Source organism: Pygocentrus nattereri, chromosome 10 (genome assembly GCF_015220715.1).
Source record: "Pygocentrus nattereri isolate fPygNat1 chromosome 10, fPygNat1.pri, whole genome shotgun sequence".
In the NCBI taxonomy this organism is placed as follows: Eukaryota; Metazoa; Chordata; class Actinopteri; order Characiformes; family Serrasalmidae; genus Pygocentrus; species Pygocentrus nattereri.
Window position 1 is genome coordinate 23,959,324 of NC_051220.1, and position 26,915 is coordinate 23,986,238.

Here is a 26,915-nt window from a genome sequence, read left to right on the forward strand (position 1 = left end):
TGGAACAGACAATCAATTGTATAGTGGTGATTTTAAAAACATAATGGCTTATTATGCTGCTATTTAAACCAAAAGGAACAAAGTAGGGGTTAAATAAAATGACTCATGGTGTTTATCACCAGCATCCAGAAATGACTGAGGAGCTTTTCCCTTCAGCCTTGTACTCCCTATTTTCTGTGCTGATAGAAGTTCCTGACTCGCTTTGTTTCATAATGATTTTTGCATTTCCTCCAAATGAAGGCACAGTGTATTTTTAACAAATCTATTTCAGAATATGTCCCATATAACATTACTTTAAATTGATTCCCTTGGGTCTCTGACTCAACCTGTGGATGTGGAATAAGTGTGACTTCAGCAAACATCAATTCTTCTCTAGCGATGTGAGGAATAATAATATGCCTAATGTTGAACTGCCGCATATTCAACAGATTCCATCAGAATGTGATGATGAAAGTTTGCACCATATTCATCATACCACTTGTGAGTGTTTTTCAAAGTAGTGTTCTGAATAGTGTTCTGAGCAGGAGAGCTGCATTTGGATCAGTACTTCCCACTTCTGTCCTAATGTGCATTCCAAGTGGACTAAAAAGGCAGCTTTGTCTATTTTTGCCTCCCCTGATGTTTCACTTGTCCAGTCACAAGTGACCAGTATAAGAAATGTCCCCTTAATTTGTTACCATTCAACTTGATTTCTGCTATAAAATGAGCCAAGATAATTTCATGTTGCATATCACTGTGCTGAAAAATCCAGCTACAGCAGCCTCAATATTCACAATGCATTTAAACAGGAGAAAAAAATGCAAAAAAAGTTTGATATAAGATTAGATCATGAGAAAAATAGGTCACTGCAGTGCTCTGCTCATTGAGCATATAAAAACATGCTCATTCAGTCAACGAGCATGTTTATATATAGCCTAACATTAAGATAAGGAAGGGACAAATAAATACACTACATGGCCAAAAGAATGTGGACACATGACATCACACCTGTAATGTGTCCAACAGATTCAGACACATTGTAGAGGTAAGAGACTGTAAAGAGAGGTAAAAGAAGAATTTACTGATAGAATCACAATCCAATATTGTTGTCACAAAACAGGCAGTGGTCAATTCGAGAAGGCTGATGAAATACAAAATCACATTCATGCCACCAAGCGAACAGTCCAAAAAGGGAAAGGCAAAAACGTAGTCAAAACACTGGCAGAAGTCCAAAGTCCAAAAACAATAACCAGGCAAACAATCTGAAGGGCAAGGCAAAAAGGGCAAAGTCGAAGAACAAAGGCAACACATGTCGGAATAAATGCTTAGTAGTTCACATAATGGATACAATACCTCACACCATCCTAGTCTAGAGCCCGGGCTTATATACTAAGCCATGTAAGTCATATGATCTATGATCTACAACTCAGGTGTTCAACATTGGTAGTCAGGTGAACGAGAGCGCTGATAGGTGCACAGTCATGTGAGAAGACAGGTGACCTGCCAGAGAGTTCTGGGAGGTTGAATCCAGGTGAGCATCATTGTTCGTTGGCTGCATGGAAGCCGTGTGATCTCCTAGAGGGTTCTGGGAAATAGAGTCTGAATCCAATGAGGCACTCAGAGGATGTGTGACAGTAGGATGTGCCCAAACTTGGGAAGTAAACTGAGTTTCCCAGTCTGACACAATGTCCTCAGGTATTCTGAATAAATGAACATGGTTGAACAATGCTTCTGTTGTCTGGAATGCACTAGGAATGGATGGGACAAAGCGGACTTCTCAGGAAAAGCGATCAACAGTAGTGAGAATGGTGGTATGACCTTGCGATTCAGGTATGTCTGTTACTAAGTCTATAGCCAGCTAAGACTAATGTCGGTCAGGTACTGGTAAAGGGACTAATTTTCCAGCTGGCAATGACTTGGGTGTCTTACATTACGAGCAAGTAGAACAGGAAACTACAAAAGAGTGTACATCATTATGCATGGACTTCCACCAATATTTGTGTGACAATAATTGTCATGTTCTAGTTTCTCTTGGGTGGCCTGAGATGATAGATGAATGAGCCCAAGTGAGAAGCTGGGTGCTGTTAGAAATTCTACAAGAAGAGTCAGGAGACTAGAGCTTCAGCGTTGACTGGAGTTTATTTCCACATACAGAGCGCAGTGGATCAACAGTCAATCAGGATCAGGAGTCTAGTCTAACAAGAATATTTTGGAAGAACCTTATATACATTGAAAAACTAAGGAGGGGGGAAAAGGAGATTGAGGAGGGATAAGGAAGGGTTGCAGAAGGAGAGATGTAGGGGTAGAGACAAGGGGGGGGGTGATTGTTATCACCTTAAGGTCATGAGACAAAGGGTCATTTCAATACAAAAAGAGGTAGGGGGCAAGATGAGAGTGTGAGAGTTATCACCGCTTAGGCAATCAAAAGACCATTTGCTAGCACTCTAAAATAAACATGGTTAAGATTATGAGAAAATAACAGAGGGAAAGGAAAATAACATATGGTGACCATATTTTCTCTCAGTGTGGAAAGAAAGAGGTACATAGGTCTTATCTGGAGGACTGGGAATGGCTACGTTGGCTAACTCCTTATTAATGGCATCATCGATATCCTATCTAATGGAGGAAATTGAGACTTCTGCACGAAGAATGTGTGTCACTGGTTCAGGGATTGTCTGGTCATCTTGATAGATACGAGAGAGTGCACTTGCTTCAGTGTTTCTAGAGCCTGGTCTATATGTTATGCTAAAATGATAATGGGAAAAGAACAGGGACCACTGGGCTTGTCTGGCATTCACACGTTTCACATTACGTAGATATTCTAAATCCTTATGGTCTGTCAGCACCACAAATGGATGATTAGCTCCCTCTAGCCAATGGCACAATTCCTCTAAAGCTAATATTTAACCACAAGTAGCTCTCTGTCTCCTATTCCGTAATTACGTTCAGCAGGAGATAACTTATGAGAAAAATGCTACCGGGTGGAGTTTCAGAGGATTCCCTGAGCGCTGTGACAATATGGCTCCTATCCCTGTCTCGGAGGCATCCACCTCAACTGTAAAGGGTTTGGACAGATCAGGGTGTTTGAGAATGGGGACATCTCTGAAGGCATTCTTCAATTTCTGAAAAGAATTCTCTGCATGTTCTGTCCACTTAATCTTCTTGGGACCACCCTTGAACAGGGATGTAAGAGGGGCTGCTATAGTACTAAAGTTGCAAATAAATCTTTGGTAGAAATTAGCAAAGTTCAAGAACCTTTGTAACTCTTTCACCAAGGACGGAGCAGGCCACTGGAGTACTGCATCTACCTACTGATCATCCATAACAACTCCTTGCGCACTGATGACATACCCTAAAAAGGAAACAGATTTGAGATGAAATTCACATTTCTCTCCCTTCAAGAACAAGTTGTTATCCAAGAACCTTCTCAAAAAGGAACGAACATGTTGTACATGGGTAGCCTTTTCAGGAGAGTACACCAGAATGTCATCTAAATAAGCTATTACATACTTCCCCAACATCTCTTAAGACCTTGTTGATAAATGCCTGAAAAGCAGAGGAGGCAATAGAGAGTCTGAAGGGCATAACTAAGTATTTGTAGTGCTTCCTAGTGGTCACAAATGCTGCCTTCCATTCATCCCCTTCCCTTATGCAAATTAAGTCATAGGCACTCCTGAGATCTAATTTAGTGAAATGTCTGGCTCCTTTGAGTTGTTCTAGTGCTACTGGTACTAGGGGAAGTGGGTATGTGTAATCTTTGATTATTTGATTGAGGGCACAATAATCTATACAGGGACGCAAACCCCCCCCCCCCCATCTTTCTTCTTGATGAAGCTGGATCCAATGGGAGAAGTAGAGGGCCTAATGAAACCTAGTTCCAGAGCTTCCTGAATATAAGTATCCATGGCTTTCTCTTCTACTTGAGTTAGAGGGTAGATCCTAGCTTTGGGAAAGGTTTGGTCATCTACTAATTCTATAGCACAATCATAATCTCTGTGTGGAGGTAGTTTGATAGCATTAGTCTTGGTAAATACCACTTTTAAATCTAAATATTCGGCAGGGATTTGGACTGTGAGGTCAGCATTTGGGCTTTATACAGAAGTGGAGCAAACAGATAATGAGGGTTGTGTCAGGCAAGACTGAAAACAAATCGGACCATATGAGGATCATTTGATCAGACCAGGAAGTGGAAGGATTATATTTCTCTAACCAGGGCAAACCTAATATTATTTCAAACTTGGATTGTTCTAGAACCAAAAAGGATAAAGTGTCTTTATGCAGAGCACTGGTTTGTAATTCTAGCGGTTGCTTTAGAGATGGTTCCCAGGCCTACTGGTCCTCCATCTAGTGCCGCCACTTAACGGGGTCTTGAGGTCACGCACTGGGATCTGCAGCTGGTCCACCAGTCAGGCGTGAATAAAATTTCCCTCTGCTCCGGAATCTATCAGGGCTGAAAAAAAACAACAGATTGGGGATGTCAGTATACAGTCACTCGTAAGATGAAGGACTTGGAAACCAACCCCTTTGTGGGCACACTCACCTGTCCAGGGGTCAGCGCCTTATGCATTTGTGGTCTGGCTCAGCATTCTCGAAGCTGATGTCCAGCTTTATCACAATACAAGCATAGATGTTCTCTCATCCGGTGCAGTCTCTCCTCTGGTGCCAGACAGGAGGAATCACACTGCATTGGTTCTGATGTTTCCTCTTGTTCGGATATTGTTCTTACTCTGGTGGCTAGTCTTCTGACACTTTTCCCCCCATTTTAGACTTGCTGTGTTGATGCAGGGGATGATCCAAGCAAATGGCCAGAGTGATGAGTTGATCCAGGTTTAGGGCTTATGGATTAAGCTATGTAAGTCATATGATGGTTGCATGGAAGCCATGTGATCTCCCAGAGGGTTCTGGGAAATAGAGTCTGAATCCAATGAGGCACTCAGAGGATGCGTGACAACACCTATGTGAGCTTGTTGGACATCCCATTCCAAAACCATGGACATTAATATGGAGCTGTGGAGCTGCTCCGCATATAGTGTCCATATAGTATATCTTTACATCACTTTCATTTACAACCCCATTTCCAAAAAAGTTGGGTCACAGTGCAGAATCTGAATTAAAAAATGCAATAATATGCAAATCATGAAAGCCATGCTTTTGAAGGAAAATATTACAAAGACAACATTTCAAATGTTGAAACTGTATTGTTTTTTGAAAAATATATGCACATTTAGAATTTGATGCCAGCAACATGTTTCAAAAAGAGTTGGGACTGGGGCATGTTTACCGCTGTGTTTCAACACCTCTTCTTTTCACAACATTGTGTAAGCATTTGTGAACTGAGGAGTCTGTTTGCTGTAGTCCTGAAAGTGATCTGTTTTCTTGTTGTTTGATACAAGATTTCAGCTGCTCAACAGTTCTGGGTCTCTTTTGTCATATTTTTCATTTCATAATGTGCCAAATATTCTCAGTGGGTGAGAGGTCTGGACTGCAAGCTGGTCAGTTTAGCACCCAGACTCTTTTACTAGTCATGCTGCTGTAATACATGCAGAATGTGGTTTGACGTTGAAATAAGCAAGGCCTTCCCTGAAAAAGACATTGTCTGGATAGCAGCATATATTGCCAAAACATGTATATATCATTCAGCATTAATGGTGCCTTCACAGATGCGCTATGTGTACTAATGCCCCCCATACCCTCATGAATACTGGCTTTTGAACTCTATACTGATAACAAGCTGAGTGGTCTTTAGCTGTGATCTTTAGTGGTCTTTAGTCAAGGACACAGCGTCCATGAGTAGGTGTCAATGTTTCTGGATCCTGTTTATCTATGGTTTCTTCTTTGCATTTTAGAGTTTTAACTCGCATTTGTGACAAACTGTGTTCACAGACAGTAGTTTTCAGAAGTGTTTCTGAGCCTATGCAGTGATTTCCACTAGAGAATCATGTTTTTGGCCTTGTTCCTTACATACAGAGTTTTCCCCAGATTCTTGGGATCTTTAATGATATTATGTACTGTAGGTGATGAAAGGCAAAAGTTCTGTGTTGTTTTACATTGAGAAACATTCATTTTTAATTGTTGCACTATTTGCTCATGCAGTCGCTCAGAGAGTGGTGAACCCCTCCTCATCTCTACTTCTGAAAGCCTCGGCTTCTCTGAGGTGCTTTTTATACCCAGTCATGTTACTGACCTGTTGTCAATCAACCACCAGGTGTTTTTTTTAACATTACACAACTTTACCAGCATTTTTTTGCCACTGTCCCAACTTTCTTGAAATGTGTTGTTAGCATCAAATTCAAAATGGGCACATATTTTTCACAATAAAATTTTCACAGTTTCATCATTTGATATGTTGTCCTTGTTCTATCTTCAATTAAATATAGCGTTTAAAGGTGTAACAGGGAGCAAGGAAGTGGACACACGAATCCTAATCACCAAATAACAAACAAAGATTCAACTGGTTCTGCCAACATACATCAAACAAACAGCACAATCAAACAAAGACCAGCAAACACAAGGGACAAACACAGGGCTTAAATACACATGGAAAACGAGGGACAGGTGGAAAACAGGTGGAGACAATCAGGGGTGGAGTCATGAAATGAGGGGGCAAACCTAAACTTGAACACATGGACAGGACTGGGAGGGGCCAATCGTGACACAATGATTTGCATATAATTGCATTTTGTTTTTATTTACATTTTGCAGTGTCCAAAAATTAGAATGCAGAGTTGAATTTAGACTGCTAGTATTGTTTTTTTATTATCAATAATTTATTTGTAATTGTAATCAACAACAACAACAACAACAACAACAACAACAACAATTATTATTATTATCGAATAATAATAATAATAATAATAATAATAATTATTATTATTATTATTATTATTATGTTTAAATTAATTCTATATTAACATGGGTGTTGCTTTCTGGACGCTGGGCAGCAACAGAGAAACGTACGCTACCGTTCAGGTTATAATTACCACGTTTTCTAGATCAGAAATAAAATATTTTTTTTAAGCTAAAAGTTTTTTTCTTTTTTTTCAACCCGTGGGCCTTCTTGCTTTCTACTGATAAATAGATCAGTACTCCTTATTCTGAAGCAACTGCTCTTTAATTTCTGTGTTTTTATTTGGATTTCTTTTCTTTTTTAAGCGGACAAAAATGCATTGAGCTTCATTGACAGTACATTACAGAGGTAGCAGATAGTGATTAGGCTGAAAAATGCCAGCATACTCGGTTAATAAATAAAGAGCCTTTGCATTTTTGTGTTTGGAGAGCATCTTTGCTTGTGCCCTGATGCCAGCCTGATTTGGCAACAGAACTTTAACTATGATTGGAAGGTAAATGGGTTTCTATTGTTTTAAACTACACAATCACCAGAGCTCATTTATTGCACACACTGAGTCAGACTCATTCTTTCCACGTCATTATGCCACATCTGATGAATAATTGTAGAGTTATCAGAAAGCAGCCTTTGACTGCTGGAACTTAACTGACGCACTTGTCAAGTTCACAATAAACAGCTCTACCGCCTCCATTACCAGCACCTAAATTGATTCTGACGCACATTTGATGTTCTTTTGCAGACTCTATAATTAAGCGATTGTCTTTTGTAATAAAGGTATTAAGTAAAGCACCCTTGCAATAAGGCCTGTGTGCGGTGGTTAGTGAAGTGTGGCGTGGTTATCGTAGCCAAGCTGTAATTACGGCACTAATGGGCTGCTCCCTGGGGCTGGGTCTGCTCAGGCCTTCTTGCAAGCACACACTCCCTGCCCTCCGCATTGCCGTCAGAAGACAATTAAGTCTGCACGACGCAGCGACAGCTGCACATAGTTCATAATGGCCCCTTGCCGGCACACTGCTGGGGAGTGATAGGTGTACAATCGTCGCTTGCACAGTGGAATGACGGCAAATGAAATATTGTAATTTTACTGCCATATTAGACCCCTCAATGCTCCCTTTTGTCACTCACTTTCCTGAAAGGGTTTGAATTTTGTTTGAGTTGAGCTGAGTCGAGTATAGCAAATTAGAGTGCTAATGGTGGCTGAAATTACCTGCATCGAGGCTGGCTGAAAGTCTGTCGGACATCTGCCATATCAGACAGCGTGGATTAATTGAAACAGTGAGAGATCAATTCGTTTTCACAGGCATAGGGGACACACCTAAAATTCACCACCATCTCCTCACACTCTCACCCATCTCGCCGCTACACTCAGCCCACAGGCGTGTATGTAATTTTGAAGCTTATCAATGTGAACATGCATTTTAGCATAATCAGAAGCCTTGAGGTCTACATGCAGATAATGAAAAATGTCATGAGAGGGAGTAATTGTCACTTTGTCCAGAACTTGTACGTGCTCTTTCTGATGTCCATGAAATTAATTTATGTATTTGTGCTGAGCCCCCTGCTGAGAACTTACCTCAGCCTACTAGGTGTTTTTTTTTTTAATCAGAGGGTGTATGTGTCTGTGTTACACATGTGTTGGTGTGCCTATTTATATGAGCTTAAGCTTAAGAATCCGCACCAGAGAAATTGCAAAGAGAGTGATTTGTCCAGGTCTGTGGGTCTTGCTAAGACCAGCCTGCTGGAATATTGATGAGGGATGAGAGAGAATAAGTGAAGTAATGATGGCCGAGCCAGAGCAAAGAGCAGGCTGGCTCCGTGCTGTGACTAACGCAAAGCCGAGTTTTACAGAGCCACAGGAGAATCCAGGGTTAAGAATCTGCTTAATCTATCCATCAAAGCATCTTGCTGTGATCCTCAACTGCCTCAATCATCACACTTGTAAAAACACAGGCTTCTAAATGGATTTTGGATTGGGCTTCTTCCTTTATTGTTATTGAACCAGGGAACACAAGAAGGTGTTTAAAGCTAGGGCTGCTGAAATTTTCAGCAGCATGCAAAATGCAAAATGACATGCCTTTTGTATTTCAATTTCAAAATCAAACAGAACATGTCATAATGTGCTATAATGTGGTGAGACAACAGTGTACACATATAACTGATAAGCACTGACGCACATCCCGTTCACTCTGTGCTCTTTCTTGTTCTTGAGGAATTCTTTTTTTTATGTAAATAAGTGGCGACCAATCAGATTGATTGTAGATATGTGGCAGGATAACTGATTGTGTCACACCCACTACAGCTACATGCTCAGTTTCAAGACTCCAACTCACACTGAGCAAGAGATATAATGGTTAAAAAACAAGTGATGTATTTGAAGGGCCTAACACACTTTTTTAAATAAAAGAGTTGTAGTAAGTTCACACTGTTGAGATTTCTCACTCTCCAGTTCATACAGTCCACTTATAGAAGCTGGATATGAATTCAGTGCTTTTGTGATGTTACAAAAATTATTTACATATATACATATATTCAGCCTACAGCAGTTTAGCCCCACCCATTCACGCTGAAATTACAGAGCTCATTTGTCAAACACAAGGCCACATCAGGTCTGTGACTCAGTCCCATCCAGCCCACAAAAGTGTTTTAATTTTCTGTTAATATTAGTCTGTTTCACACTGCGCTGCACTACAGTCCCCAGCATGCACTGCAACGTAATGTGTGCTCTGACTCCATTACCCTAACAACAATCTATGGGACTGCAGTTACACCCAAATTCTGCACAGTTCTATGCAATTCTACACCAGTCATGTCACTAAACCCACTAGCTACATTCCAGTTGCAGTTCAACCAAAATGAACACCATTTAGCTCAAGTATTGCACCAAATAAAGGATGCCAGATATCTAGATCAAGCAAATGTGTATGTTTAAAAGAACACGCTCCTGGGGACATTTCAATTTTGAAAATTTCAAGTATTCATGTAATATTTCAGGTTCTGTTATACATGCCTGTATTTTGCATATTTTGAATAAACAATGGCCAGTTGGGGTTACAACACAACATTAATTTAAAAATTAAATAAAAAACTATCTGGCCCACATATTGTTAAGATTTTTTTAAAACGGCCCTTTTAGTGGTTGAGTTTGACACCCCTATTATAGAGTGTTTCAGACTGCACTTCGCACAAGGCACAATACAGGACAGCCAGTCATAACAGAGCATTTACATATGTCGTTTACATATGTCAACCCTAAAGGTAAACTTCCTGGTTTATTCTTAAAAAGAACAAGGTTGGAAAATGGTTATTTAAAACCACAAATACTGTAAGCAGACTTCATGGGGAAAAAAGTAATATATGAAAAAAATTATATTGGCCCTTTAAAACCTTGTGCATAAGTTGATTTTTTAAGTTTAAAAATAAATACAGGCTGCTTTAGGGATAAAAAATAGACAATACCCCTGGACTGGCTTGTTTTTAACAACACTCCCCTCGGAATGGCAAGCTGGTGGGAGAAGCAGTTTGACTTATTGTTATTGAAAATGCACCATTAACTTAAACAGTACACAGCTACTGCAGATTTTGAAAATCTATAAATAAAACATGAATATAAAATACAAACTTCATCCTAAACCAAGCTCACATAGGTGTTTTTAGTGTGCTTAAACAATTATAATTTTTTTTTTCCAATCCTGAAATCTGGGAGTGCTGCAACTTCATGGCGCCCCCATAGTCTGCATCCCTGTACAGAACCTCTATCTGGAGATTCTTTAGAACAGGCATGTCAAAGTGGGGACCTGCCAAAAGTGATTTGGAGATTAATGTTTACCTTGATCTAACACTGAATTCAGTTCATGAAGGTCTTGCTAATTAGCAAAGAGTTGAATTAGGTGTGTTTAATGAGGCAGTGTGCTGACGTCTGCAGTGTTTTTGGCCTGCAAGGAGTGGAGTCTGACACACTTTAGAAAGATCCAACCTTTAGGGAAGCAAGACCTGTTTTTCTACTGCACCACTCAAGAGGTTCCTTTATTTTTATTTTCAATGGTGCACCTCTTAGACACACAGCTTTGGGGGGACTAATGCTTTTCTTTCAGCCTCTATTTATATGATCTGTAGCAAACTTCGTATGGGATAATCCCGCATTCATATTCATAAATGAAGGACAGGTAAACATAGGAGAAATGGGCAGCAGCCCACAGTAGGTTATCTGCTTTTTGCTTGCAAAGAATTGAGCAGTTCTTTGCCTGTCATTGGTGGTATTCACAGGTTCAAGAAGTCACAGCGCAGGCAGTGGAAGTTAATAACTGTGCTGTGAAAAGGCGAATGAAGTATTTACAGTCTGCGCTCAGTTGGACTTTAAGAGCCAGACGGCAGAACAACTTTTTTACACTGATCATTACATTGCTGACAAGTGTGTGAGTCACTGTAGTCTTGTTGGTCTCATGCAGAGTTACAGCAGCTAAATCAGCTATCATCTCATTTTCGTTTGTAACTTTTGAACCACAATTTGAAAATACCATCTGCTCTTTACACTGAGTGAAATAAAAGAAATAAAATGATCCAAAATGGCTTGTCATACATTTGCAATAAATTAAAGGTATACATTGATTTCCTTTTAAATAAAGGTGCCACAGAAGGTTCTTTGAATTGTGCAACAGAAGAACCTAAAAGCAGTGTTTTGCAACCATGATCCTTGAGGCCCACTTTCCTACACATTGTAGTGTTTTCCCTGCTTTAACACACCCACTTCAGCTCAGTAATGTGCTGTTAATGAGCTTATTAGTTAGATCAGATGGTTGGGGGCAGAGAAAACCCTAAAATGTACAGAACATTGGACCTCTAGGATCAAGGGTGGGAAGCAAAGTCCTAAAAGACCATATTAGTTAATGAGATGTGTGAGGTTCAGAGGTTTTAAAGGGGACCTATTTTTCTCTTTCCTTTAATGTGTTATATAGCTTTTTCTTCATGTAAATACCCAAAAGGTACGAAGCCAGCAAACTTGGCATGCCTTCACACAATGCATAGCAACTACTAGAAACCAGGAATTTGTTCAGTTTTGTAGCCATGTTGAGGATCTGATTCTAGCGCAAACTGATTCGGCAGTACCAGTTGGAAAAATAGCCACAACTGAGTCTCCTGCTCAGGAGAGAAGTATCTGTCCGCAGACTGCAAGACAGGGGTGGAATCAGAACAGAGTGGGCAAGCTGACCAATTAGAGCACACTGGGAGGGAGGCTCTGACAGAGCAGTGAGTTGAGATAAAGAGGTACAGTATGAAAAATTATATTTGTTTTTGGAGCATTGAAGCATGTAAATCTATTCTAATAGACCCTAAATTCAATTATGAACACTGAAAATGAGCACAATGTGTCCTCTTTAAAAACCTTTGCATAGTGTAAAGGTTTTTCATTATGACTCTGTTTGGCTTGTATTTCATATCCAACACAATAATGTTCACATGTGACACAATAAATTGATGTAGACACATAAACAATAACATTAAGGGTCAGAAATTTCAAATGAATTATGCTATTAATAGGCAATTAACTTGTCATTATTTATATATTAATAAAACAGTCATTAAGCAGTAGTAACTGATCATGTACATAGAAATTAGCAATTGACTACACTGTGAGCTGATAGTTAACTGATTGTTTAGTGTGTTATTTGTTCACAGTGTAATTACTTATTAACTGTGGCTTATTAAACTGCTAATGACCTGATGAGTGTGTCTATGCATATAAAGAAGTAACATGAGGACTAACTAGCACTCAGTATTGGTCCACTTAATTATTTGTTAATTAATCTTATATATCTAATATATCTATATGTAGATATATAAAATGATCACTTTGCAGGGAAAAACACAAAGGAATAATTAGCTAACAACAATATTCAGCTTGATTAACAGGAGTAACTCATAAGGGCTAGTTAGTTCTTATGTTACTCAGATCTCATTTTGAAAGTGTTCTGTTACTAGTTTTTAGGGCTCTATATGTCCCAGCATGCTCTTAACTCACAGAATAGAAGTTCTAACACCTGATCTTAGATCTGAAGATACTGGCCTTCTGCAAATACCTTCTGTAAAATACAGAAAACATGGAGAGGCCTGTTTTGGCGATTATGCTTCTAAACTGTGGAATTCAATTCCACCTTCTATAATATAGTCAGGCTCAGTGCACACTTTTGAGAAACATTAAAAACCATATGTCTTTACCTTAGCATTTAATTAAAATTCCACGTCTCTTTGGTATTCATCTTTTTGATTTGGTCTCATTGTCTTAAATGACCTCTCCATGGATCACCACCTTATCGTGGTGGAGAGGTTTGTGTGCTTGAAGGACCCTAGGAGCTATGTTGTCTGGAGCAAAAGCTTCTGGTAGGGTCTCCCATGGCAAACTGGTCCTAGGTGACAGGCCAGACAAAGTGTGATCCATAACCACCCCTATGAGGACAACAAAGCAGGACTTGTGTACCCTGCCCGGATCAGGGTTACCGGGGCCCCACCCTGGAGCCAGGCCTGGGGGAGGGGCTCGCCAGCAAGCGTCTGGTGGCCGGGCATTCACTCATGGTGCCCGGCCGGGCCCAGCCCGAAGGAGCTACATGAGTCCCCCCTCCCATCGACCCACCACCGATGGGAGGGGCAGTAGTAGGGGTTCGGTGCATTGTGGATCGGGCAGTGTTGTTCTGGGCCTTGGTGTTCTGATCCTCGGTTGCTGAAACTGGCTTCTGGAACTTGGAACGTTACCTCATTGGCGGGGAAGGAGCCTGAGTTGGTGCGCAAGGTTGAGAGATACCGGCTAGATATAGTCGGGCTCACCTCAACACACAGCTTGGGCTCTGGGTCCAATCTCCTTGAGAGGGGCTGGACTTTTTTCTTTTCTGGAGTTGCCCATGGTGAGAGGCGGAGGGCAGGTGTGGGCTTTCTCATAGCCCCTCGACTCGGCGCCTGTATGTTGGGGTTTTCCCCGGTGGACGAGAGGGTAGCTTCCCTACGCCTTCGGGTTGGGGAACGGGTCTTGACTGTTGTCTGTGCTTATGCACCGAACAGCAGTTCAGAATACCCAGCCTTCATAGAGTCCTTGGAAGGGGTGCTTGAAAGTGCTCCTCCTGGAGACTCGATTGTCCTACTGGAGGACTTCAACGCTCACGTAGGCAACGACAGTAAGACCTGGAGGGGTGTGATTGGGAGGAATGGCCTCTCTGATCTGAACCCGAGTGGTGTTCAGTTTTTGGACTTCTGTGCAAACCACAGTTTGTCCATAACGAACACCATGTTTGAACACAAGGATGTCCATAAGTGCACATGGCACCAGGACACCCTAGGCCACAGTTCAATGATTGACTTTGTAGTCGTGTCAGCGGACTTGCGGCCATGTGTACTGGACACTCGGGTAAAGAGCTGAGCTGTCAACTGATCACCACCTGGTGGTGAGTTGGATTAGGTGGTGGGGGAAGATGCCAGTCAGACCAGGCAAACCCAAACGTATAGTGAGGGTTTGCTGGGAACGTCTGGCAGAAGAACCTGTCAGATTGATCTTCAACTCACACCTCCGTCAGAACTTTGACCAGATATCGGGGGAGGTGGGGGACATTGACTCAGAATGGGCCATGTTCCGCTCCTCCATTGTTGAAGCGGCTGACTGTAGCTGTGGTCGCAAGGTAGTTGGTGTCTGTTGGGGTGGTAATCCTCGAACCCGGTGGTGGACACCCCAGGTGAGAGATGCCGTCAAGCTGAAGAAGGAGTCCTACCAGACATGGTTGGCTTGTAGGACACCAGAGGCAGCTGGCAGGTATCGACAGGCCAAGCGATCTGCGGCTTCAGTCGTTGCCAAGGCAAAAACCCAGGTGTGGGAAGAGTTTGGTGAGGCCTTGGAAAGTGACTTTAAGTCGGCTCCGAAAAGATTCTGGCAAACCGTCAGGCGACTCAGAAGGGGAAAGCAGTGTGCCACTAGCACTGTATATAGTGGAGATGGTGTGCTGCTGACTTCGACTGAAGACGTCATTGGGCAGTGGAAGGAATACTTTGAGGACCTTCTCAATCCCACCAACATGTTCTCCAGTGAGGATGCAGAGTGTGGGGACACGGGAATAGGCTTGTCCATTACTGAGGCCGAAGTCGCTAAGGTAGTTAAAAAGCTCCTTGGCGGCAGGGCTGCAGGGATGGATGAGATCCGTCCCGAGTTCCTCAAGGCTCTGGATGTTGTGGGGCTGTCTTGGCTGACACGCCTTTTCAACATTGCGTGGACATCGGGGGTGGTGCCACTGGATTGGCAGACTGGTGTGGTGGTGCCTCTTTTTAAAAAGGGGGACCGGAGGGTGTGTTCCAACTACAGGGGAATCACACTCCTCAGCCTCCCTGGTAAGGTCTATGCAAGGGTACTGGAGAAGAGAGTCCGGCTTATAGTCGAACCTCGGATTCAAGAGGAGCAGTGCGGGTTCCGCCCTGGTCGTGGAACACTGGACCAACTCTTTACCCTCTCCAGGATTCTGGAGGGTTCATGGGAGTTTGCCCAACCAGTCCACATGTGCTTTGTGGATTTGGAGAAGGCATTCGACTGTGTTCCCCGGGGTATTCTGTGGGAGGTGCTTCGGGAGTACGGGGTACATGGCTCTTTGCTACGAGCCATTCAGGCCCTGTACAAACAAAGCAGGAGTTTGGTTCGCATGGCTGGCAGTAAGTCAGACTTTTTCCCAGTGAGAGTTGAACTCCGTCAGGGCTGCCCTTTGTCACCAATTCTATTCATAATTTTTATGGATAGAATTTCTAGGCGCAGTCAGGGGATGGAGGGTGTCCGGTTTGGTGACCTCAGGGTCACATCGCTGCTGTTTGCAGATGATGTGGTCCTATTGGGGACATCAGGCCATGAACTTCAGCTTTCACTGGATCGGTTTGCAGCCGAGTGTGAAGCGGCCGGGATGAGGAACAGTACCTCCAAATCCGAGGCCATGGTTCTCACGCGGGAAAGGGTGGAGAGCCCTCTCTGGGTCGGGGATGAGCTCTTGCCTCAAGTGGAGGAGTTTACGTATCTCGGGGTCTTGTTCACGAGTGATGGTACAAGGGAGCGGGAGATTGACAGGCGGATTGGTGCTGGGTCAGCAGTGATGCGGGCTCTTTACCGGTCTGTTGTGCTAAAGAAAGAGCTGAGCCATAAAGCAAGGCTCTCGATTTACTGGTCGATCTACGTTCCCACCCTCACCTATGGTCATGAGCTTTGGGTAATGACCGAAAGAACGAGATCGCGAATACAAGCGGCTGAAATGAGTTTCCTCCGCAGGGTGGCTGGACTCTCCCTTAGAGATAGGGTGAGAAGTTCGGTCATCCGGGAGGGACTCGGAGTAGAGCTGCTGCTTCTTCACGTTGAGAGGAGCCAGTTGAGGTGGTTCGGGCATCTTGTTTGGACGCCTCCCTTGGGAGGTGTCACAGGCAAGTCCACCGGGGAGGAGACCCCGGGGAAGACCCAGGACACGCTGGCGTGACTATATCGCCAAGCTGGCCTGGGAGCGCCTCGGAATCCCTCCCAGGGAGCTAGTGGAAGTGGCTGGGGAAAAGGAGGTCTGGGCTTCATTGCTCAGGATGCTGCCCCCGCGACCCGAACCCCGGAGAAGCGGAAGATGATGGATGGATGGATGGATGGATGGATGGATGGATGGATGGATGTCTTAAATGATTTTAAATTAATGCTCATAGTTTCTTCTATTACTCCTAAGCTTTATCACCTGTCTGTGAAGCACTCTGATCTGCTCTCGGTATGAAAAGTGATCTCTAAATAAAGTCATAATAGTTATTATTATTATTATTATTATTATTATTATTAGTAGTAGTAGTAGTAGTAGTAGTAGTAGTAATGTTTTTTGACATATGTGTGCATGTCAATATTTGATAATCAGCTAAACAATATGTACAAAAACATTTTATGTTAGAACAAAAAACAAAGGACATTTTACTTTGCAACCCCAAATCATAACATATACTGCATCATGCTTTATAGCTGGTATGAGGTTATTTGTATCAAATGCAGTCTTCTTGGCAGTTTTTAACCAAACATGGCTTCTGGTACTGTGGCCAAACAACTCTGTTTGGCTCATCTGTCCATAGCACAGTGCTACAGAACACTTGTTCCTTGCCTAGATATTGATGTTATTTTTGGAGAGCAGAAGTTTCCTCCTGGAAGTTTGGCATGGACAAGTTGGCAGGGGCTGTGAATATTACAGTAATAAACAGAAACAGCAAACTAGACCAGATATAGAGGCTTAAATAAAACAGATGCTTCCAAGATCTATTCTGATGTAGTCATTTGCACCTGATTGGTTGAGAAGCGCTCTAACCGTGCTGTTATTTCAGATTTCAGTTTTTTTTCGCAAATACTATATCACTCCACTGAGATGGCATTGCTAAGGGACAACTTTGACAGTTGAATGAGATGATCAATCCATTTGAATGTTTTTACTTCTTACTTGCACAGAAAGAGAAAATGGATACTTTTAAGATCACATTTGACTAACAGCCGATTTGGTCAGACTCTGAAGATGAGACTACACCAAACTGCCATTACCATGGAGCAGCTTTTCAGTTAGCAGCTGTGACAGAAGAACATTTAAACAACCTGGAATTAGCCATAAATGAACCGAATACCATTTGGCAAACAAAATGGGCTGTAAAATGCTTTACAGACTGGCTGGAACAAAACAACAATAATATTGATCTGGCAAAAATTGACTAAACTGATCTAAACTTGACATTGTGGCAGTTTTATGGCTCAGTCTGATTTTGTCAGACTCTGAAGGTGAGACTACACATTTAGCAAATGGTATATAGTTCATTTTTATCTAATACCAGGTTTGGTGTTCTTCTGTCACAGCCTGCGACTGAAAAGCTTGCTCAGTGGTGATGACAGTTTTGTAATTTAGTGTAAGGATCTGAACAATGAACTGCTGGCTGTGCAGCAAGTGAGCTGAGTTCATTAATCTGACGTAGCAACAAGCTGCTTGTTAAGGAACTATAATTTGGTGGAAGGAATTGCTAACATTGAAACATATTAAATGACATGTTCACAGCCCATTTACTAATTTTTTACTGTATTTATTTAAGTGTTGTATAAAAGCAATTGAACACTCGAGGTTGTCTGCTATTGTGAATAACCAATGATGGACGAAGTACACAAATCATGTACTTGAGTTAGAGATACCCAAGGTAAAATATTACTCCAGTAAAAGTAGAAGCCCTCCCTTTAGACCTCCACTTGAGTAAAAGTACAAAAGTATTTGCCATCAAATGTACTTCGTCTTCTTCTTCTGCCTCCATCTTGCCCTATTCACTGCCTCCTCTACTTTTACACCAACCAGCTCCATGTCCAGCTTCACTACATCCATAAACCTTCTCTGAGGTCTACCTCTTCACCCGGCAGCTCCATTTCCAAAATTCTTTGACCAATATAACCACTATTCCTCCTCAACACATGTCCAAACCATCTCAACCTGGCCTCTCTGGCTTTATCTCCAAACTGCTCCACCTTCACTGTCCCTCTGATCTGCTCATTTCTAATCTTGTCCATCCTTGTCACTCCCAACGAAAATCTCAGCATCTTCATCTCCGCCACCTCCAGCTCAGCCTCCTGTCTTTTAGACAGAGCAACAGTCTCCAAACCATACATCATAGCAGGACGCACTACTGTCTTGTAAACCTTCCCTTTCACTCTTGCTTCTATTCTTCTGTGACACATCAGCCCTGACACCCATCTCCACCCACTTCATCCTGCCTGCACCCTCTTCTTCACCTCTTTTCTACACTGTCCATTGCTCTGGGTGGTTGACCCAAGATATTTTAAGTCATCCACCTTTACAACCTCTACTCCTTGCATCTTCACCTTTCCACCTGCCTCCCTCTCATTCACACACATGTATTCCGTCATGTCTCTACTGACCTTCATTCCTCTCCTCTCCAGTGCAAATGTCCACCTCTCCAGATTCTCTTCCACCTGCTCTCTACTCTCACCACAGATTACAATGTCATCTGCAAACATCATGGTCCATGGAGCCTCCTGCCTGACCTCATCTGTCAACCTTTCCATCACCATTGCAAACAAGAAGAGGCTCAAAGCTGATCCCTGATGTAACCCTACCTTCACCTTGAAACCATTTGTCACTCCAACTGCACACCTCACCACTGTCTCATACATGTCCTGCACCACCCTAACATACTTTTCAGCTACACCTGACTTCCTCATACAGTACCACAGTTCCTCTCTTGGCACCCTATCATATGCCTTCTCTAGATCCACAAAGACACAATGTAGCTCCTTCTGACCTTCTCTGTACTTCTCTACCAACACTCTCAACGCAAAAATTGCATCTGTGGTACTCTTTCTGGGCATGAAACCAAACTGCTGCTCACTGATCTGAACCTCTCGCCTTAGCATTGCTTCAACAACTCTTTCCTATACCTTCATGGTGTGGCTCATCAACTTTATACCTCTGTAGTTGCTGCAGCTCTGCACATCACCCTTGTTCTTAAAAATGGGAACCAGTACATTGCTTCTCCACTCATCAGGCATCCTCTCACTCTCCAGGATTTTGTTAAACAACCTGGTTAAAAAGTCCACTGCCTTCTCTCCTAAACATCTCCATACCTCCACAGGTATGTCATCTGGACCAACTGCCTTTCCATTCTTCATCCTTTTTAAAGCTGCCTTCACTTCCACCTTACTAATTCTCTGCACTTCCTGATTCATTATCTCTCCCCCCGTTGTCCTCCTCTCTCTCTCGTTTTCCTCATTCATTAGTTCTTCAAAGTACTCCTTCCATCTACTCAACACTCTCTGTTCACTCACTAGTACATTTCCCTCTCTATCCTTTATCAGACTAACCTGCTATACATCCTTTCCAGCTCTATCTCTCTGTTTAGCCAAACGATACAAGTCCTTTACTCCTTCTTTACTGTCCAGCCTCTCATACAGCTCATCATAGGCCTGAGCCTTTGCCTTTGCTACCATTCTTTTCACTATGCGACTAGCCTCACAGTACTCCTGCCTACTTCCTTCATCTCTCTGGTTATCCCACTTTTTCTTAGCTGCCTTCTTCTGAATACTCTCCTGGACTTCCTCATTCCACCACCAACTTTCCTTGTATTCTTTCCTCTGACCAGACGAAACACCCAACATATTTTTGCCAGTTTCTCTCACCACCTTAGCTGTAGTTTCCCAGTCCTCAGGTAGCTCCTCACTGCCCCTAAGGGCTTGTTGCAATTTTTCCCTGAACTGCCTGCAACCATCCTCCTCCTTCAGCTTCCACCATCTAATCTTTGGCTCTGTCTTCACTCTCTTCCTCTTCTTTTTTTCTAATCTCATTCTACAGACAACCACCCTATGCTGCCTTGCTACACTTTCCCCTGGCACCACTTTACAATCTCCAATCTCCTTTAGGTGGCATCTCCTGCTAAGGATATAATCCACCTGTGTGCACCTCCCTCCACTCTTGTATGTCACCCTGTGTTCTTCCCTCTTCTGAAAATACATGTTCACCACAGCCATTTCCATTCTCTTTGCAAAATCTACAATCATCTGACCTTCTACATTTCTGTCTTTTACACCATACATACCCAGCACCTCTTCATCCCCTCTGTTCCCTTCACCAATGTCCATTGAAGTCTGCACCAATCACTAATCTCTCCTCTCTAGGGACACCATCTACCACTTCATCCATCTTACTCCAAAATTCCTCTTTCTCCTCTAACTGACAACCAACCTGGGGTGCATATGAACTGACCACATTCAAAATTACACCATCAACCTCCAACTTCAGGCTCATGATCCTGTCTGACACTCTCTTTACATCCAGAATATTTTTCACAAGCTGTTCCTTTAGGATTATCCTTACTCCATTTCTCTTCCTCTCTACACCATGATAGAACAGTTTGAATCCACCTCCAATGTTCCTGGCCTTGCTTCCTTTCCATCTGGTCTCCTGGACACACAGAATATCTATCTTCCTTCTCTCCATCATGTCTGCAAGCTCTCTGCCTTTACCAGTCATTGTCCCTATGTTCAGAGTCCCTACTCTAACCTCTACACTCCTGCCTTTCCTTCTCTTTCGCTGCCTTCTAACCGCCTTCCTCCTCTTCTCTTTGACGGTCTTTGACGTACAGTAATCCAATTTCCACCGGCACCCTGCTGGTCAACAGCACTGGAGGTGGTCGTTGTTAAGCCGGGCCATGACCGAACCGTATGGCAATCATATTTGTGATCCGCATGATAGTTTTGGCACAAGTTTTGCGCCGGATGCCCTTCCTGACGCAACCCTCACCATTTATCCGGGCTTGGGACCGGCACCAGAAGTACACAAAGTACACCCCTAATGGCTGGTTTCAAATGTACTAGTATCAAAAGTAAAAGTATTAAAAGATTAATTATGGCTCTAATGTCCTGTTACCATTTTTATGACAAGACCCTTTGCTTCATTAGCTCATTTTAGGTGAAAATACTCTAGTGTCACTCTTGGTAAACCAATCTTTTTAATAGAATGTCATTAATGCATCTGCCACTGATGTCTATTAAAACTATCATAAGCACAAAACACTGAAGGAAAAAAATTTCCATTAAGTAGAATCAAGGGGCTATGAAATATTTTTTTGCAAACAAGCATAGTTTCAGTTTAAGATTTATTTGTACCTTAGTTACAAGTTTAAGGTTTGACATTCTGTGCACCATGTGTGTACAGAGTAATACCACAGCCCTTCTATCATCTTAAATTAATCTGGTGATTCTCCACTGATCTCTCATCAATGAGGAATTTTTCTTTATTGCACCATTCTGACTTAACTCTCTAGAGATTGCTGTGAGTAAAAATCCCAGACGATCAGCAGTGATGTAAATACTCAAACTAGCTTGTCTGGCATTAACAATCATACCACTATCAAAATCACTGAGATCACATTTTTCCCCCATTTTGATGGTTGACATTAGATAACTGTATGATTAATTAGGTGTAGAGTTGTTTCTTATAAAGTGCTCTGTGAGTGTTTGAACCCATTCCTGAAAATGTACTAATCACTGTGTTTAGTGGAGCTCTGTTTTATCTAGTAAGGGCACAATAAGTTATTAAATGGATCCTATAGTGAACAGAAGGCTGAGCTGGTCCCAGTTACATGTGGCTGGCCCTGGACAGCTCCATAACACAAGCTAATGGAGATTTGCCAAAGTTCTTGCATTGATTCAGACACTAGATTGATTCGGCCTGTTAAGTCCACACAAATCCACTGCTCGACCAAGCCTTTTCTATAGCCTTGCTTCAAGCACACACACACACACACACAAAAAATTGCACACGGCAGCTGGTCAATAATTTTCTCTAGTTTAATTGTTTATTTATTTCTCATTCCTACTGAAGGAGCAGTTATTGGCTTTAGCCTAGAGGGGAGTACAGTAGTGAGATCCTTGGAGCGCAACGCAGGGCTGGTTTCCATGGCTGCACCACAAATATGAGTGACAGTCTTGCTCTCTGAACACACATGCAGTGCCATGCAGGCTTCCCTTTTAGCTGCTATTAGGAGAAATGGATGGAAACTGCTGCTGAAATGATCAGTGGCCTGGACGTGGCATGAATCTTGAGCAGCCATTCAGATGTTCCAAAATTCACTTTGTCATGCAAACTGTTGTTTAAATCAATCTTTGATGCTCCTTTTGCCCACAGACACAGGATGAATGTGTGGCACTTAGAATGCACAGCAGAAGAGTCTTCATATGGCTCCCATTAAATATGCACAACATCGGATACACTGTTAGTCGGGGAGCCCTTGTTCTGTTTGCATCATGAATAATTATGCTCATTCTCACTCCAAACAACAGAGTGGATAGGCACAGGTGTATAGGTCTGAGAGTGGTACGTGGTGAAATTTGTATAATAAGACAAAAAAAAAATGTAGAGAGCCGGTATAGACAGCCTAATGGCTTGTGTTTAGATTCCTTTATGTTTCATTATGTAAGTGGGGAATGTGAGAGAGAACAACAGAGAGAGCAACAGAAAGAGTAGCAATAGATGATAAGAAATCATACAAGTTCTGAGTGTTTTTGAGAGTAAAAGTACTACACTTTTTAATGCATACAATATGGATGATGGACTGACCCTAGATCAACACTCCTAATCATACACTGTGCGATAACAACAGTTTATTGCATATCACACAGCACAAGATGCACCAAATACAGTCTTGGCCAACTTCTGTGGCAGTGCAACATCAGCTGTGCTTAAGGTCAGATTATACAATCATTTTTTTCTGCTGATAGATCTACAATGCAAAAACATGACAACATTCTCTTTGGGGCCTTTTTTGCTGGAAAATAGGAATGGTCAAAATGGTCACTAAGGGGCCAGGCTAACATATTTAAGCTAACATAAAACTTGTGAGCAACCGTTTTTACCATAATTTATCATCTTCTCTCTTATTCCACTTTATGTTGGTTGCTTTTTAGACGAGTGATAGCAACGGTCATAGTAGGACTTTGGACCAAAATTTCTGACACTGCCAGAACTTGGTTGTATTATATTGGTAGGTCTTTGGTTGCAAAGATAGTAAATCAGCTACACGCTATGCACAAAAGTATTAGGATAACTACACATTACAACTACAGGATCTTTATTGACATCAAATTCTAAATCCATAGGCATTAATACGGAGTTGGTCCCCTCTTTGCAACTATAACAGCTTCCTCTTCCTCTATGAAGGTTTCTGCAAAATTTTGGAGTGTATCTGTGGGTGTTGTTGCCCATTTATGCAGAAGAGCATTTTAGAGGTCAGATACTGATGTTGAACAAGAGGGCATGGCTCGCAATCTGTATTTTAGTTCATGTACAGTGTTAAGTGATCAAGTACAAGTTTCCTGGGTAAAAGTGTAAAATTGTGTGTGTGTGTTTTTTTTTTTTTTTTTGCCAAACTATCACTTTAATAAATAATAAGTCTTGAACTTTGCACTTCTTTTGTGTGGAGTGCATCTTCTGCATACTGCTGCTAGCCTGATTTGGCAACTGCAGTTTTAACTATGATTAGACTGTGAATGGATTTCCATAATTCCAACACAATTCAGACTTATTCTGTCCATCCATCTTTCAACTTGGTGAGCATTGTTCATTTCCTCTCACTCCTGCTCTCTCTGTGAGGATGCTGAAGCTTGGTGCACTCTGCTATGGAACTGTGATTAAGAATGGACGATGAGTCTGTAATGAAGCTTCAGCTCGACTCGTGGGGGCAAAGAACAACAGAGGCGGAGGCCTAGCCTGATAACTCTCTCATTAAGGGTGGAAATGAAGGCCCATCTCAGCAGCTGACAAACCCCGGACTGAATGTTCTGACACGCCCGCACATTTATCTGCCAACGGCAATTAGCCACGGACGAAGCCACCCACTCAAATCTGCCACGACAATTAATTACATATTGTCGTTTGCTTTTAATTAGATGTCAACCTGAGGCTGCACTGTTTATGCCTTTGCCTCTGTTGGGGCCTTCCTGGACATTTTATGTTGAAGCAGAAACATTGTCTTTGCATTGTATGTCTGCGCATTGTCTCTCCAAGCCTATACATCACAGCCAAAGCCTTATGAAGTTACAGTGGTTGCAGTGCTCATTTGTGCATGCCCATGAGGAGCATGTAAGATCATAGTGTGTCATTTTGGTGTTCCAATGACACGTGTCCCTTTGTTACTGTTGATATGTCTGTCTTTCAGCACAGACAGGTAGCATCAGTAAAATCTGTGCTACAGACTCAAAAGTTCATTAGCACAAAAATTTTGAAACACAAGAAAAAACTTTATAAGATGATCAGTGCAAACATGCATGTATGTAAATTCAGAAATCATGAAAGTAGGCCAATTTAAAGCCAAAAAAATGGATTCTGGAAACCATGCTTACATTAATCGAATGAGAGAAATCTTTAGATTGTTTAAGGAAATGTTCTGAGTGACATAAGCTACTTCTTCAGATAAGCCAATGCTAAAATTAACATTAGAGCTTTATATTCTGAGGAGATCTTGAGGTCTTGTAGATAGGGTCTTTTAGCAAACTTAGCAAGCTGTCAATAAGAAAAGCTAACTTAGTTAACTTATTTTAACAAGCTTTGTCATAACCTAGAAGTAACCTATATAAAGTTCTACTTACAGCTGGTTTCTTAGTTAGTAGTTTTGATAGTTTTGACATTGAACATTGTGAATGATATTGTTTATATGACATTCAATCTAAAGTCTAGAATTGAAATAAAGACAGCATCATCCAGATGAACATGATAGAATGTGTATAAATAACAAGTTCCCCAATAACATCTTTTGTTCTCTGTTAGTCCAGTCATTCTGATGAATTTACTTCCACTGCCATTCTCACTGCAGATTTGTAAGATGAGTTCTACCTCAGCTTATGGAGAAAGTAATGGTCAAAGATAGGGTAATTGGCTAGGAGGCGAGCCAATCATTGTGAAAATGGTCAATTTTACGTAAAAAGGAAACACTTTTTTAATCATGGCAATCTTAATAATCCACCTCATTCCTGACAATGCTAATGCACTCATAATACATCATTATGCTCTCTGCGACAGGGCTGTGAGAAAGTACTACCACAAGAGCTGCTGTATGTGTTTTAGGCTATTATAGCTTTTGTCAGAGAAAGCTGGCAGCAGTCAGTGCTATGAATAGATGTGTGGGGGGAATACAGCTGCCCTTCACTTTACCCTCTGACCTCCTTGTGAATTATTTAAGATTTTAAAATGGACTCCTTATTGCACTCAGTAGAACTAAAGGCATTCTTGGATTTTCAAGTGAAGAAAATGAAACTCCACGTTTCACATAAAGGATTTGGTTTTATTGTAGCTTTATGATAAACTGTCAGGCATCAATGTTTTAAAAATTCAATTCACATAAACATATGATGATCCAAAACAGTTCTTCATAGAGGAGCTCCTCTTAGTTGTTACAATGGTTAGCTGTCACGCTTTAAGTATCTTTAAAGGAATGTTTTTCAGTAAATCTGATTTACACAATTTTTAACTTCACCTCAGATATAGTCAAGTGAAGTTTAAACTAGAGCTGTGAGGCTAACAAACACTGGAATCCAATAGTCACCCATTCCCAGAGCTTCTCTTAAACTGGTCAAACCACATCCAAGTGGTCCTGATGTTATATGTTCATAAATGAAACTGAAATTCCAAATGTATTCTAGCCTCCATGTGCCAGCATGAGGGGCATGAGCATGAAGTGCTGTGTTTATGGAAAAGATTTGGGTGTCTACTGACATAGCTCTATAGCTCCAGTGCTAAAATAAAGCAGCAAAATTTGGACACCAATCATGTCTTGGCTGAACAACTACATCTGAATGACTATATCTGAATGACTATATAATTTTTTGTTGAACCATTCTTTTATGTCAGATATTTATTTGTTTTAGTGCATATAGTGTGTGAGAGCACAGAAAGTGTGACAGTATGCTGTAGTCTCTGCAGGAGTGATGGGAAATTAATTTTTTAAGTGTACATGTTGAAATTCAGTTACAATAGCCAGAAGACACTGGCATGCTTCATTGCCAAGGCACCTCAAGCATGTTTTCACATTGTAAAAGGCTTGACTTTGGCAAAAGACCTGGGATTCAACATAGCAACAGTTTAGAGGCCCATGTCTTAGTCTTCTGTGTCTCTCCATCACTCTGTAAGTGAAATCTCTCTCTTTCTCTCTCTCTCTCTTTGCTCTTTCAGGTGGATCAGTGAGATGCCAGTCACTCATCATCGTCTGCTGCTTCAGGACTGAACCCTCTCTGTTTCACATATACTGTCTCACACACATGGATTTTTAATGACCACTCATAATCTGCTATTTTATGACATGGCTGCTTTTTACTTCTGTCATGCTAATATATATATATATATATATATATATATATATATATATATATATATATATATATATATATATATATATAAATGCATACAATAATTTGCACATCTGTTTTGCACTCTATTATTACTCACTATTTAGATTAACACCTCAGCTACCTCAAGTGTAATTAATATCTCAATTAAAAGTCCCTATTGCCTCACACTACCACGTACTATATAAGCAATTT

At 41.6% G+C, this 26,915-nt stretch overlaps 1 protein-coding gene across 1 annotated transcript in view; it reads left to right on the forward strand.

Annotated features, from left to right (window-relative positions):
- Positions 1-26,679, forward strand: part of zgc:174356 (uncharacterized protein LOC100137120 homolog) — a 59,926-nt gene extending 33,247 nt beyond the window's left edge. Inside the window, exon 7 of the mRNA XM_037542277.1 lies at positions 26,548-26,679. Within this exon, the coding sequence (XP_037398174.1) occupies positions 26,548-26,599 (52 nt within the window). The 3' untranslated portion in view covers positions 26,600-26,679. The remainder of the gene's footprint in view (positions 1-26,547) is intronic.
- The last annotated feature ends 236 nt before the right edge of the window (positions 26,680-26,915 follow it).